The sequence below is a fragment of the Pipistrellus hanaki genome (genome assembly GCF_964339955.1).
Source record: "Pipistrellus hanaki genome assembly, chromosome: 1".
Taxonomy (NCBI): domain Eukaryota; kingdom Metazoa; phylum Chordata; class Mammalia; order Chiroptera; family Vespertilionidae; genus Pipistrellus; species Pipistrellus hanaki.
Window position 1 is genome coordinate 11,383,475 of NC_140503.1, and position 15,352 is coordinate 11,398,826.

Below are 15,352 nucleotides of genomic sequence, written 5' to 3' on the forward strand. Positions count from 1 at the left end.
AATTCTTAAGCTGGTGGGCTGCTCCTCTGCGGTCACGGGTCAGGGTCACTGGCCGCCATTTACAGAAACAATGTTAAAAGCGTGGTAGTTGCTCGCAGGTGCAGCCGCTGCCAAGAAGAAGCCGCTCTATTTGCTGCTGCCTCCCTGCAGCCCGTCCGGGGATGCATGTGTTGTGCCCCTTTCCCCTTGAACGCTCTCATTTCTGTCTCTGTGTGTAACGGACCACACAGCAGGTCTAAGACACGGCTAAGCCTCCCTCTGGAGGGAGAGAGCTCTGGGTAGGAACCCCCTGCCTCCCCGCTGTCGCCTCTCACCAGCTGCAGGAACACAAGACTAGCTTTTGGCGGCCACGTCTTGTTCTCAAACACACTGTCCCAAGCGGGGGAACCCCTTGGGGTCGGTGACAATCTTGGGCCAGAAAGCAGAGCCAGTGCACAGGGTCAGGGCTGTCTGTGATATCACCAGAGAAGATCAGAAACTTCTCTACTTGATCCAAGCACGTGTTAGGCCATCCAGGAGAGGTACACGTGCGTTATGGGAAAGACAAGGTGGGGTCTTCGCCACCCTCTTTACTCCTCTCTTTAGTAACACCGTCCCCACACCCCACCATATCTCTCTATGTGTGTCTGCCTATTCCATAACCGCACACACAAAAGTGTCCACCTCTCCCTCACCAGATGGGACCTGCTGTGTCGCTGGGGCGTGGCACGTAATTCAGTGCTGATGGACCCCTTCTGTCCTCACACTGCTTTGTGATGTATCACGTTGAAGCCAGGCAATTTCCAGTGTGTGGCCTTGAATTTCCCCTCAAGGTCAGAGTAGAGTGCCATTGGCACCCAATGGCAGATACTGATGGATGATACGTTTCATTTTGAGCGTTTTGGTCAGGCCCTTGAAGGAGCCAGTCCCATGAAACCTCCTCCTCTTCCTCCTCCTCCTTCTCCTCCTCCTCTGCCCCAGCCACATCTTCACCCCCAGGTGGGAGCTGTTGCTGAAATCCCAGGGTGAGGGGTGGGGGGTGGGGGTGGGGGAGAGCCTCCCAGATCCACCCATGATACCTCACACTCAGCCCCTGAGCCCCTCAGCTCAGTTCCCTTTGGGTCCTTTTCATGGTCTCAGGCCACTTCCTCTTGACTGTTTCAGAGATCATTCCTTGGAGATTTCTCACCTGTGGGGGGTGGGTATGGGTGTGTGTGTGTGTGTGTGTGTGTGTGTGTGTGTGTGTGAGGGGGGTTGGGGGGGGGGGGGCTGGCCGACCTTCCTCAAGCTCCTGGCTGCCTTTAGCTTCCTGACAAGCCTCTGTGCCTAGGACAGGGTATGGTCATGTCGGACCCCTTCTCCTCCTCCTCACTGCCCAGCACATTTGCTACACACACACAAACACGCACAGACACACACCCCTCAACCCCTCACCGTCACACACACAGTGTAGCCCACCCCCTGCAGAATTCAAGCTGCCCGGGAAGCAGAGCCGCCCAGGTGCACCTTGCAGGCACCACCGCTCCCGGTCTGGCCACTTCCCTTTCTGGCTTCTTCTTCCCTTTCCCAGGATGCATAGCTTCTTATGTCTCTTTGCTTCTGGATGATGACATTTCTGCCTGCATCCCGTGTCTTTTCTCCCTACCGGTTCTCATTATTCTCTGGGCGTCGCCCAAGGATTCAGACTTTGGAGAAAAGAAAACGTTGGGCTATTTCTGCTTTCCACACAGTCCCTTCCTCCTCTTGGCTGAGCTGGGGAGGGGGCTGTGTGCACAGGGAACGGACTGGGGGAAGGAAAAATGGGGGGAAATTAAAGGAAAGGGAAGCAACATTTTATACAGCACAGGAACCCTGCAGCCTCTTTTGTCATAGGCAGTCAACTTTTTGTTGAGGGTTCTGTCTTCTAGAAGTTGCCCTGAGGCCTGGGGAGGAGGAGGAGAGAAGGGAGGAGTGGGCAGCGGGATGCTTCCCCATTCCTCTCCCTGATGCTCGGGGGCCAGTGATAAGTCAGTCCTTTCTCCTGTTGGCCAGAAACCAGTCCTGGGTCCCACATAGTACTGAGCTAGTGACTGAGTGTGGCAAAGAGTGGGTGTGTGCGCGCGCATAGAATAGGAGGGTAGGCAGGCCAGGGCGGGCATGGAGTCTGGTTCTGTGACCTGGGTTGCCATGAGGCTGGCTGGACCCCTCTCTCCCTACAGGGAGCCCCCAGTTCTTCCCTCATCTCCCCTCCTCTTGTCCTGAGGGAAGAGATGAACCCTGCTTAGCTCTACCTTCCCACCTGTCAGCCAAGGTCGTTCCTTGCCCCTAGTGACAGGAATCCCCCTTCCCCATGCCTCCTCGGAAAGAGATTATTCAATCTAAGGCAATGCATGGATACAAAGTGTTTCTAGAGTCTTCCAGAAATCAGGGAGAATACTGATCTTCCGTTCCTGCCTAAGACATGCGACAATACAGGTTTGAGCCAAGAAGCATTTAGAACAGGGGGGGAAAGAGTACAGGGGTTCAAGAAATGGTGCAACTCTTTAGTTTCTTTAAATCAACATGATTGTCATTTCAAGCCCCCTCCTACAAGGAATGTGGGAGATTGGGCTGCAGTTGATGGTTTGAGCTGGGGTCCTGGGGACATGTTCCAGCCCACGGCGCCCCCTCTGGCAGGGCTAACCCACCTTGCAATTTCTTCACTTCAGGAGCTATACAACAGCTTCTTTCATGCCCCCTCCCTCACCCTCAGCTCCGTGTGGGGGCCCCAGACTTCTCTGTGCTCTGTCCTCAACCTGAGGAAATCTCTTTTGACTCAGGGAAGCCTCTTTCCCGTCTGTGTACTCCAAGTGACTCCGCTTGCTGACAAGTAAAACCCTCTGGTGGGCCTGGCTTTTGGGAAACAAAGGCAGGGAGGGGTACCCTGGCCATTATCTTCCTTCCTGGAGAAAATGAGGTCAAAACCCGGGATCTACTTGATGTGAAACCAGAAGGAGGGAAAAGGGAGAGAGAAGCTAATATCCTAATACCGTCTTCACCACTCTTGCTTTCAGAAGGAGTTACAATTTCTGTTGTAGTTGGTGACTGCTAGGGTTTCTCTTTTAAGCTTGGCTTGGAGTTGTGGCTTATTGTAGTCATTTGAAAGCATTCCTCCCTTATCGGAAAGTATCTTAAAACGTAGTGAGGTTTTGTTTGTGGTATCTTCAGAGCAAACTGAACAGTCCTAGACAGTGTTATGCTGAGTTACGCTTTGGAGCCATTCACGTTCTTCTGCTCCCTACATTCTTTTAATATGTCGCCTCTTACAGGAAGTCTGCTTTGACTACCAAGTTGTACTCCGTCCTCATGCTCTCTGAATGCGTAGTATTCATGCGATAATTCCTTGTGCTTTTGTACTGAATTCCATAAAGTCCTGTTGTTGTTCTTCCTCCAACCAGATTGCAGGATCTTACCTGAGATTCTTGAGGGCAGGGACCATGGCTTTGTCAACCCAGTGCCGCTTCTCAGGGCCTAACACAGAGCAGAGCTCCACTCGTGTTTGTAAAATGGATGGTTGTATGGATTGAACAATCTTAACCAATAACCATCACCATGAACTACTCTGTCACACGCCCCTTCCCCCAATAATTCAGTGGTGAAACTGTTTCAGAAGATTCATATTTACTTATGGATATACTAGAGTGGTTCATTATACGCACCCCCCTCCCCTGTCCCCCCATGGAATCAGACAAGAGAACAGAATGTTCTTTAACACATAGGTGAACACCCTATGTAAAATATTAAAATGCATAGCTACAAATTATGCTAGCTTATGTGCATTTCTATTTCTCACATCTGCAACTAATGTTGATTCCAGAATGTTAGGGTTCTCAAAGGTTTCTTTTTCAAAGTACATTTTTATCTCACTGAACTCTTACACTTTCTCTTTGTCTCTGGTGTTTGCAAATAATTCAAAAGAGCCATTGAACTAGGCAGTTTGTAGAGAACAACACGGATGACTATATTGGAAAATAATTTAATGGTATCTTATTCCAAGTGTGCAAAACTCTTATTCATCCTGCATGATTTCAAGTAATGAATGATGACCTTTAAATCTCTTTCAAATAGTGAGATTTTGACTACTTTTCAAACTGTGGGATATCAATATATATATTATTGATTTTTTACAGAGAACAAGGGAGAGGGAGAGAGAGTTAGAAACATCAATGAGAGAGAAACATTGATCAGCTGCCTTCTGCACACCTCCTACTGGGGATGTGCCCACAACCAAGGGACATGCCCTTGACCAGAATCGAACCTGAAACCTTTCAGTCCACAGGCCAACGCTCTATCCTAGGGGTGTCGAACTCAATCAGAGAAGGGGCCAAAATCTAAAATCCAGCCTAAATGGCGGGCCGAATGGTTTACTGAACAGTCATAAACTGACAATGTCATAAACTGACAGCGGAGTGCAGTGATGACAGCGTGGTGCGGGCCACATTGCAAGGCCTGGCGGGCTGGATTTGGCCCGCGGGCCTTGTGTTTGACACATGTGCTCTATCCACTGAGCCAGACCGGTTAGGCTCAAACTGGGGAACATTTTAAGTACTCTTATTTTAGTCTTAGATCCTTACAATGCATTTTTAAGTTTATTTCTAAGAACAAGTCATGGAAATTTGAAATATATTTCCCACAAAGACAGTGGAAGGATGTTGACTTATCTGCTATGTCCTACAGCCATGCACATACGGGCATTTCAAAACGGGGAGAACTCTGTGGTAAGGGTGTGTGCGCCACTTGGTGTGTGCAGTTGATGTAAGTTCACAGAAGGGCCGGGTGCCAGTTGCCATTGGGGTTAGTACCTTGTCCCTGGAAACCTTCCAAGGTACTCTCTATTCGCCTGGGTCCCTGATGACCCTCTGCCCTGGGATCCCCTCACACAGGGCCACCTTTTACCCTCCCCTCCAGCTCACCCAGATTTGGCCTCTCTTCCTCTGCTCCTACTCTCCCCCAAGACCCTCTACTCAACACATGGGCTCAGATTTGCTATTTATCCGACACATAACTTTTGAGCTCCTATCACGTTCCATGCACCGGGCTAGGTCCATGAGAACAAGGAAGGAAAGAGAGCTCCCTCAAGGAGTTCTCATTATGGATAAGATGAACAGTTACCAAAATGGTGTGACTGTTGTTACAAAAAAAAAAAAAAATCATTGGGAGGCCATCAAATCTATTTCTGGATGGGCAGGGGGACTCCTGGAAAGCTTATGGTGCAGTGGCCAGGAGCCAGTGCCGCCGTGAGGCCCCTCAGGGCTACCTGGAGAGGAATCTAAGGAGCTGGACCACCCCAGAGCAGCTGGGCAGGAATAGAGAAATACTGTTTTATGGCTATTGTTAGATCCATTCCTACGAGGCCAATCAGAGAGCTCCTTCCAAGAAATAGATCTAGATATTCTGGGGTTCTCTAAGAAATGCAGGTTCATGTACTATCATCTTGGAAAATTCTTTCCAGGAAAAGGTGTCATATGGTCTTGCCTCTGTTCTCTGAGCGACTAAAGCTACTCAACTCTAAATGCTGTACACATGAGAGAATGACATTATTCTCAAAACGGTTCTGACCTCATGGATCCCATGAAAGCATCTCAGGGACTTACCAGGGTCACTGGATCGTATGTGGAGAATTACTCACCTCAACTATAGTCTTAAAATGCATTCCGAGCATGCACCTGAGTTAATGGGGAAGAAATTCTGTGATTGATAAAGATATCTGCCTTGGGCATGGGAGTAAGGAGTGGTGACACATTTGTCATACATTTGACATCCCCTTGAAGCATAATCTCATATTTCGTTGAGTTCATGGACATTCAACCTGCCTATGATAATAATAATGGTTTTAAAAGAAATCTTGCATTATCTGTACATCAAAATGAGAGCTATTCTGCAGAGCAGTGATCTTTAGGGACTAGCTATTTCAACAACTATCACTGGGATTAAAATCTTGCAGTTAGTTGTATACCCAAAATGCAAATCAAACTGATCATTTTGTAGACAAACTTGGTTTTGACCAAGATGACACTTCGGAGCTGGATACATTACTTACTTCACCAGTCGTGGCTCGAAATGACTTCCAATTTGTGAACAAATAAAATTGGCCTGGAAGGATGCACACACATTATCAATAAGGGAATTCAAATTATTTCACCAATAACTTGTGTGTCTATATTGTATTAGTTGCTGTGTTCAGAGCAGGAATGGAAAGAAAAGGCATAATTCCTGCCATGAGGAGCTTATAATCTGCATCTGATAGACAAGGACAGCAGCAGTTAAAATCCCACATAGCACGTGTGATAGCTGAGGGGAAGACAGCTAACTCTCTCTGAGGGGATAGAGAGGAGTGAGCTCAACCGAAGGACTTGAATGCGTCAGGTGGCGGTGGAATGGGGGAAGGGGGCACCTCAGGGAGGGGGGCTTTCAAAAGGGAAGTCCTGGAGGCGGAAGACGATAGCATGGACCATCTGCACAGCTTGCTGGTAATTCAGCAGCGCCGGCTGCATAGGCTGGCGTACAACGAGGCAGAGACGCACACAGGCCTGATAGACCAGCGCTGCTGGGTTTTATCTTGAAGGCTAAGAAATTTCATGACCAGTTTGCACTTTAGCAAGATCACTCTGAGTTCCTGCCATGTGCCATGTACTGTGCCAAATCCATAAAAACAAATAAACAAGCGAAGAAAATGAGCCAGATCCGTCCCTGCCCAGCCCATGACCAGTGGTCATGGCTGGGTCAGGCAGGGTGAGGCTCTTGGCTTTGACCCGTGTTAGGCCACTTGAGCTGGCTCAGTCCCACGGCCAGGCATTCACTTCTGACATCAGGGCTCGCCTCTCAGACAGATAGGAAGGGAGAGACAGGGAGGACAAGTCAGAAGGCACCTCGCCTGTCACCTTGACTAGAAGAGCAGGCGAAGCACGCGCCCCACACAGCTGGTGACAGACACTCAGCTTCGGAGCTGATTCAATGGGGCTGGACGCTTCCGATTCCCTCTAAGCCTCGGAGTCTTCATCCACAAAGCGGAGAAGTGCAACTTGCCTCACTTGGGAGACTAACGTTACGGACTAGTCTGTAAACTGCCTCGAACGGTGCCTCATACATACTCGATGCTCAAAAATAGTAGGCACTTCTCTGTAAGACGCATTACTCCAAGCCCAGGGCTGGTGGACACACGGCAGAGGGCAACACCAAATACAGCTTGGAAGTGTGGGCACCTGAGGAGCTGTTCATTTTACATTGGCAGGCTTGCCATAGTGTCCAAATTGAGGGTTTCGCCTAGATCAGTGGTCGGCAAACTCATCAGTCAACATAGCCCCAAGTATCAACAGTATAACGATTGAAATTTCTTTTGAGAGCCACATTTTTTTAAACCTAAACTTCTTCTAATGCCACTTCTTCAAAATAGACTCGTCTAGGCCGTGGTATTTAGTGGAAGAGCCACACTCAAGGGGCCAAAGAGCTGTATGTGGCTCGCAAGATGCTGTTTGCCGACCACGGGCCTAGATGATGTGACACCATGCTGTCCAACCTCCAGGGACATCCTATCAGGATCAAATAAGACTGTGGAGGAGGTGCAAGTAACGACAATACGAGGTTGTTTTAAGATGCTCTTTCAGGGTTGTGGCGGGCTCCTGCGCCTGCAAGACCGAGAATTTCTGCCCGATGACCACGTGTGAGTGCCCAGCCAGGCAAGAAGCCTGTCCCCAGGGTCGGGTGTGAGGGTGGGGGGCGTGGTCATCCCATGTGCAGATTCCAACCCACCCGCTATCACCCGCACTTGTCCCCCACAAAAGAAAGGAAAACAGGAGAGACATTGGATTGGGTCTTCCAGAAGGTCTTTGTTGCAATTTTCTCCATCATTGAGAAAAAAAAAATTACATCCAATAAAGACAGTAGCAGCACGGCATATTGAAATGTCACAAGCAAATTTGCTTTTGTACTTTTCCTAAGAACATTATGAAATTCCCTCCTCCCCACCCCCCACATTATTTTCTGTAAAATGCCTTTTATTTTATTTTTTTAAAGCACCATAAAATCCTAGAGAGAAAAGTAGGTGAAACACCTCCACTCATGGGTTTATCATTGTCGTCTTTGTCGTCACCAGGTCCCTTGCGTGTGACTCTGGGACAGGAAAGAGGCCTGAGGCTCGCATGTGGGTGGGTTTGCATATCTCTTCTCCCTTCAAGCTCCCTGACACCGAAGAGGTTTGTCAATTACCTGCTACAGCACAGGTCTGCGATGGAGTGGGAGTTCTCGCAAGGATTTTTTTTTTTTAACGCACAGGGAACTAATTGAGATTTTTCTCTTAAGAACCGAGAACAGAAAGCAGATTCCAAATCTCTTAGGCACCTGTGAAAATGGTGATGATCAGTAAAATCAGAGACCCCTCTTATTTCTCCTCCATACCGCCATGTTGATGTCAGATGACTTAGGGCCCACCCTTGGGGGGACTGTGGAAGGGGGACCGGTGGGTGAGGTACGAGGCAGCTGGTTTATGGTGCCGGGACAGAGGGCAGGGCTTTGTGGACGGCCACACCATTGGCCCGCTGCTGCCGAGTTTCCTTCTGGAGAATGAATCGAGCCTACAATGCCTAAGTCAAGTCCCCTTTGCTTCTGAGAGTTACCGTTTGTGTTTTTCTAAGGCCATGACCAACTTGCTCCTATACCCCCAGATGCTCCCTCTGTTCACGCAGCCGCTGCTTTGCACACAATTGCATCATCACTGGGAGTGAGATGTGGAAAGCAGGGACATGAAGTGCAGGACTGGCTTTTTCTTGGCTCTTTCTTCAGAGAGCCTCTGCAGGCTTGTTTGTTTTCCTAAGCCTTCCCTTCCGTGGCACCCACTAGATGATCTACATTCTCACCCCGTCCAGTGAGCAAAAACCCGCCCTGCCCACGTGCCGGCCACACTCTCACTTATCCCCAAAGCCAAGGTCAACAGCATGGACTCGGCTAGGAAGTGATAGCATCTCAGAGAGACAAGGGGGCGGTTTGTTAATGCCTAGCATAACTGGGGCGTTCAGTGTGAAATGGTCACCATTTCCTGTATGTGTGTGCACATGTGTGCATGTGCGTGTACATGTGTGTGTGGATGAGCAAAATACACACACACAATAGATGGCTATATAATAAATGAATCCATGCAGCAACCAAAGGGAACCTTGACTACAATTGACTGCAAATAGCAACAGCTTAAAATTCTTCATTAGTCTTAACACCATGCAAAAAATGCCCGCACAGCATGAGCCCCTGGGTGACAGTGTGCTATAAGGGAGGGCAGACTGAGCCTACAGCAGGGCACACTCCTAATTTGGACAGCATGCTCTCAGATGCATCTGGTCTCCATCAATCATCCAGCACACAAATCCCAAGGAGCGGGAGATGAAGCTCTCAGGTTAGCCTAACATGAGCGGGCGCCCCCACTAGGCAGCGTTCATATATCCAGCTAATCAGCATGCCTAAGACATTTAAGTTGGAGACCAGGGACTGTTGGTTAGAGAACTGCAGAACTAAAAGGGACCTTGAACTAAAAGGGATCTTTGTTCAGCTTCTCAGATGTGCTGATGAGGTAACAGAGATGTAGGCAAGGGGACAGGGGCCCCCACAAACCCAGGCTGGGACCGGTAGAGCACAACCAGATAGTCCCACTCACCTTAACTGTAGGCCAGGGACACATTGAGGCCTGACCCCCAAAGTGATACATTTCTGGAGTTCCAGTTGGGTTAGGACTGTGTATTGAGCTTTAGTCTCTTCAAATAAACCCTTGGCTCTCACCAGTAAACCTCCAGATTTGTTTTGGAACAAAGATTCAGGACCAGGTGAAGCAAAAGACACTGCCGGCTAAAGATTCGGAACAGGTGCCCTTTCTGTGTGCAGAGTCAACACGCCTATTCCAGGTTTTCAGTGGGGTGTGGGGTGTGGGGTGTTGGGCAGAGGTTGGAAGGGCAGGGCTGTGCTGCTGGGCGTTAAGACTTTGTAGCAGCTTTGCCTTACCCACATGTTTTCTACATGCTATTTGACCCCACCTTTGAAAAGTAACATTCAAGCAACTTCAAAATAAGTGCCCCCCCCCCCCGCCCCCCAAAGTGGAGTCCAACCTTCTATTCCCTCTCAGTGTCTCCTTTGGAGATCACATTATAGTTTGTCAAACACTTTGCCCACACGTGTTTAGTTCAAACTCCTGAGGGGAGGGCTCTTCTTTGATTTTGTTCATCAGGGTTTAGGCCTCATCCGTCCTCAGGGAGAGGGTTACATACATGGGGGATGTTCCCACTCTCAGTCAAGGGCCATTGCAATCCCTTTGTCCTACTGTGATTTAACGCAAATGGGGATGCGTCCGCACACACCATCACCTGTTCCATTTGGTCAAGTGTGCACTTTAGTGCTGTGACTTGTTTATTCCTGCTGTGTGCAGAGCTTCTGCTAGGTAAGTGAGTAAAGTGCAAAAGAGTGCTTTCAAAGGGCATTTCTAACAACACAGAAAGGGTGCCACACACAGGATTCCTACAATCAAAGCCAAAAGAACGAATGCACAATCACTCTGCAAGGCCAACATTTGCGGCCATTTTTACACAAAGACCATGAATTCTCTTGGTGGTAAAGATCTCCCCACCTCTGTGTGCTGTGTCCATGAAACTAGAAAGACATACACGCATAGAACGCACACACGCGCACACATATGCACACATACACACACGGATGCATTGTAGCAAAGTCGAAAGCAGACTTTGGTCAGACAGGCTTTGAATAGCAGCTCTTCTTGCTGTGTGCCATTGGGTAAGTTACTTAGCCTTTCTGAGCCTCCGTGTCTTCATCTCTACAAGGGGTATGCAAACACTTCCCACAGAGTGTGGCTGCTATATTCCTATGGTTTAGTGTTCGCATACTGCCTAATCTCATGCCCGGCCCATGGAAGCCACTGGATAAGTGACAGGGAAGCCTCTCTGCCAGATTGGCTGTCGGGGGACTAGAATTTCATCACACCGCTCTAAAGAAAGTACCAAGTCACAGAGGGTGGATACCCAAATGAATGACATCCATGAACGGTTGGATCAGGAAGCTTTTAACCTTACAGAATGAGAGAGTCCCAGTTATCTACCAGTTTCTTAAAGCACCTCACTTCAGGCTGAAGTGACCCCAGGATAAGGACCATTGCCCACACCCGGCCAAACATCGCCTCCCGAGCGCCTGTTTATTCCTGTGGGGACACAGGACGTCACCCGCGCGCCGAAGCTCCAGCCGCTCGGAGCCATTGCACCACACCTGCCTCGGACAGGGCGGGCCTCATCAAAGTTGATCTTGCTTGGCAGCTGCCCCAGAGCAATGCCCAGCTTGACAGCCTCCAAGTTTGGGCACGGGGAGAGGGCGCCGCCTGTGCTCCAGGCAAGGGAAGGCTGCCTCCCACGGCACCAGTGGTCAAGGACGGACGGGGTGGGTATCCTTTTCCCTGGAAGTCCGGCTAGTCCTGGGGTCTCTTGATAAATGCACCCGTGTGACAGTCACGCGGATGCCCCCAAAAGGGGGCACTGAGCAGCGGAGGCCCAGGCCCATCCAGTCCTGCGCTTGCCAGACCCCAGTGCCTAAGTGTGAGGCCCCAATAGCGAAGCCGGAACCAGCCCAGGAACCAGCCGATTAGGGAAAAGGCTGAGGCGCCCACGGCATGGTGCCCCTTTCAGATACAAATGCATTTAAAACCTTCCCCTCCAAACATACGCTCAGCCATCCCCCCACTTTCCTTCACTGAGGTTCTCACCTCACCAAGCAATTACGTATCGCATGTTGGTTATTGTTTGCCTTGAAACAATCGCCTCTGTGCTCCGACGGGTGTCGCAGTAGCAGGTACTGGATAAAGAAACGAGCAAGGAAAAGGAAAGCTTTTCAAAATAAAGGCAAAATATTGGAAATGCTTCTTTTAAGTATTATTATTTTTTAAAATGGCATTAATGGCACTTAAACTGCAAACAAAAACGACTCCGTTTTCTTGTACAAGGGTTGGCTGAGGGGTTCGTTTTCCCTCCTGTTTGGAGACAGCAAGATTGGCTCTTGCCACTATGTCTACCCTAAGACACCCAGAGGGACAGAAAGCCCTGAGATGGAATGATGCCATGGTCCCCCTGGGGATGTCTCAGACATGCAGGATGCCTATTTGTTTTTTTAATAAAAAATTTAGGATCAGCTAGACAGAACAGCAAGCTGCTGGCATCATGCAAGGCAATAGTTTTGGTACTTTCTCCCTCCTCTTATCAAAACGGGTAACAACCGAAGTCCTGCTAGAAAAGCGAACGTGAACATTTCAGAACCGGTTTATTTCAGCATGGCACCCACTGAGGGAAAATGCATGATTCTTTGCCCGTAACCACACAGCGGTTGAGGTTGAAGTTTCGCCAAGGCTGCAAGTCCGACTGGACTACCTACCCCTGTGAGAAAGACCGAGTTCGGGAGGCTTCTGGCCTTGGCTGAGGTGATAGCCACAGTGTGATGTGTGCGATTATTTTTTCTTCTTCTTTTGTGATGAGGAAAGCAACTGCACCTTTGAATACGTGTGCTCTGATCCGCTTCCAACAAACTGCGGGAGCCCTCGGGCCTCCGCGCACACTCGTTGGAGCTGAGAAGGCTTGGGGATGCGCTGCTGCGTGGCTTGGATCGGAATTCAAGCTCAGAGCAACATGCCCACATGTCCACTCAAACGCTCCTTACCGGTCCCAGGTCACCCCCAATCCGGTCCCCTTCTGGCTGTGCATGTATCACAGACGGGAGGCTCAGGAAGTGAGACTCCGTGTAAAAGACACCCCTGCTTCTTTCTCAGAAGGCTGGTCAGGGATTAGCTGCCCTTGTCTATGTGCCCTCCAGGGCGGCGCTGCCCAGGGGCACAGCACCGCCGGCCACTCGGCCTTGACCCTCGGTGGCTGGGACCTCCAACGCTTGCAAACACCTCCCCGGGGGGTGTCCTGCGGTTGGTTGCTCATCAGAAGCGAAAGTCCTGGTTCTTTGATCCCTTTTGGCAGAGCAAACTCTCTCAGTCCTGTATGGCACAGTGAAATATATTCTCCAATGCTATGTAATTTTGGACTAAGGAGAGGTCTGTTTTAAGGCACGTGTCTCGGGGTGAATATAAAAAACACACACAAAGCTTCCTCCAGCCCGGTCCCCGGGCCTCTAGCTCCTGTCCTCGAGCAGCGCGTTGTTCTCGTGGTCCCTGTCTTTGGTGTCGGCGGCGGGGACCATGCCGTTCTCCGCCCCGGCGGGCGGCTGCGCGCAGCGGGTCAGCATGGCCGTGCTGGAGTGGTCCGAGTTGCACATCTTCTTCGTCTCCTCCTCCCTCTTCTCCTCGTCCAGCGAGTAGTTGCGGAAGGTCTTGTAGATCTTCTGCACGTCCTCGGGCAGGGCCTTCCTGGCCTCCTTGTTTTTCCTCTTGGTGAGCCTGGCGCTGGAGCCGAACTTGTTGACGATGTTGTCCTCGGAGGCGCCCTGCGCGTGCTTGTGCAGCGGCTCGGGGCCCCGCAGGCGCAGGTTGTTGGGCCGGTTGTTGATGCTCTCCTGGGAGGAGGCCTTGGCGCGGCCGGCGTCCAGCGCGGCGAACACGGAGCGCTTCTCCGGGGACAGCATGTCCAGCGAGTGCGCGCGCTGGTCCAGGCCCAGGCGCCGGCGCTCCATGCTGCGCAGCGTGGCGGCGCGCTGCAGCTTGTCATGGATCTCCACGCTCAGCCGCCGCCGCGTCTCCCGGAACTCGGCCGTCACGTTGGCCTTCCACTCGGCCGCGTGGGCCTTGATCTCCCCCACCTGGCGGGACACAGAAGGGCAACAGCACGCTGAGGGATGGCGCTCTGCCCTGCGGGACCCCCTCCCCCACCCCCACGCCCAGCGTCCCCCGCTCTTGGGTGTCCCCACGGGAAGGCCCAGAGGGGGCGCAGCAAGCAAACCCCTTTATCTCCCCCACCTGGCGGGACACAGAAGGGCAATAGCAGGCTGAGGGATCGTGCTCCTGCCCTGCAGGACTCCTCCCCCCCCCCGCCCCCCCCCCCCCCCCCCGCAGCGCCCACCGCCCCTGGGTGTCCCCACCAGAAGGCCCAGAGGGGGCGCAGCAAACGCCTAGGGCCAGGGGTGGGTACTGCCTCTGCCTTGGTCTCTCTGCAGCCTAAGTATGTCTCTAAGGGGCTCCTGGCTGCTGTGGCTCAGGGAGGGGCCTGTGCTGGGAGCCAGGGAGGCCTGGGGTTTGGAGATGGGCCTGGGGAGAGGCAGGGCAGCATTGCGGGGGAGCGCGCAGTGCGCTGAGTTGGACAGGCATGCAGGGTTCCAGTGAGGTGCCCACGGCCTTTTCACAGGATGGTCTCATTGCTCGGACCTTGCTGGGGGAGGCAGCTCTAGCTGATGGCTTTTAGTGTTCCGTCAGAGAAAGATAAGCGCCTAGCTCAGACCTGGGCACAGAGCAGATGGATGTTCAGATCTCTTCCCTTTTTTCCCGGTCCCTCCGCTGCCTCTCTGGGGAGGGTTGACTAGCCTGTCCCCAGTCAGCTGGGACTGTCCTGGTTTTAAAAGGGAGAGTCTTGTATCCCGGCAAACGGGGACTGTGGTCACCCTGCATCTGGGCCATGCTGTGGCCATGTGCCCTCAGGCTTATCCTGGGTTGAGAAGCGCCTCCAGGGTACTGGGTAACCAAATTTCGTCAAGTTCCGCATGGAGCTCATTATCAGATCTACCGGCTCTTAGTCAACAAGACTAAGAGCACAAGTCCCATGTTTTCCTAGACAGATGAGGAGCTCAGATTTCAGCTGTGAGGAAAGTCAGTATTGATGTGGTACTTGCTCTTTCGTTACAGCTGATTTTCAGCAGGTCCGCTAGTTTTACCAGAGGGGAGGGGGGAGAAGGGGTCAGACTGGCGGGTTTTTGTAGGCCAGGAGAACTGCTAGGGTTTTTGTAGGCCAGGAGAACTACAAGGTGCCCAGGACAGAGAGGGCATGCTTCTCTACTTGGCAAGCTTCTCCTGGACCCTTGCATGCAGAATGGCTGTACCTGGGAAGTACACTGCTTTCTTCAAGAGGCTGCCCCTCTATCTATCTATCTATCTATCTATCTATCTATCTACCTATCTATCTATCTATCTATCTATCTATATCATCTATCTAAATCTCCTTTCCTTTCTTTACTTCTTCCCTTGTCTCCTCTTATTTCTTTTCCTCTCTTCCTAAAAGAACTGTATGGGCTTTTGTTTTTTAAACTCACAAAGAATCTACCTTTCCTTCCTAGACTTTCCCTTGCTGGCCTCTGTGTAGGCTTTCCCCGCACATTTAGCCGCGGAAGTAGAGGCTGCATGCTCTGGGATATACCTCTTTCTACAGATGGGACCCGGAGGGGGTACAGGTGAAAGGGG

At 51.1% G+C, this 15,352-nt stretch overlaps 1 protein-coding gene across 3 annotated transcripts in view; it reads right to left on the bottom strand.

The window, feature by feature from the left end:
• Positions 1-7,718: 7,718 nt before the first annotated feature.
• The window catches only part of KCNK10 (potassium two pore domain channel subfamily K member 10), a 108,689-nt gene continuing 101,055 nt past the window's right edge, over positions 7,719-15,352 (bottom strand). For all 3 annotated transcript variants that reach the window (XM_084884212.1, XM_084884214.1, XM_084884213.1), the window contains exon 7: positions 7,719-13,764. In XM_084884212.1, the coding sequence (XP_084740338.1) occupies positions 13,141-13,764 (624 nt within the window). In that variant the 3' untranslated portion in view covers positions 7,719-13,140. The remainder of the gene's footprint in view (positions 13,765-15,352) is intronic.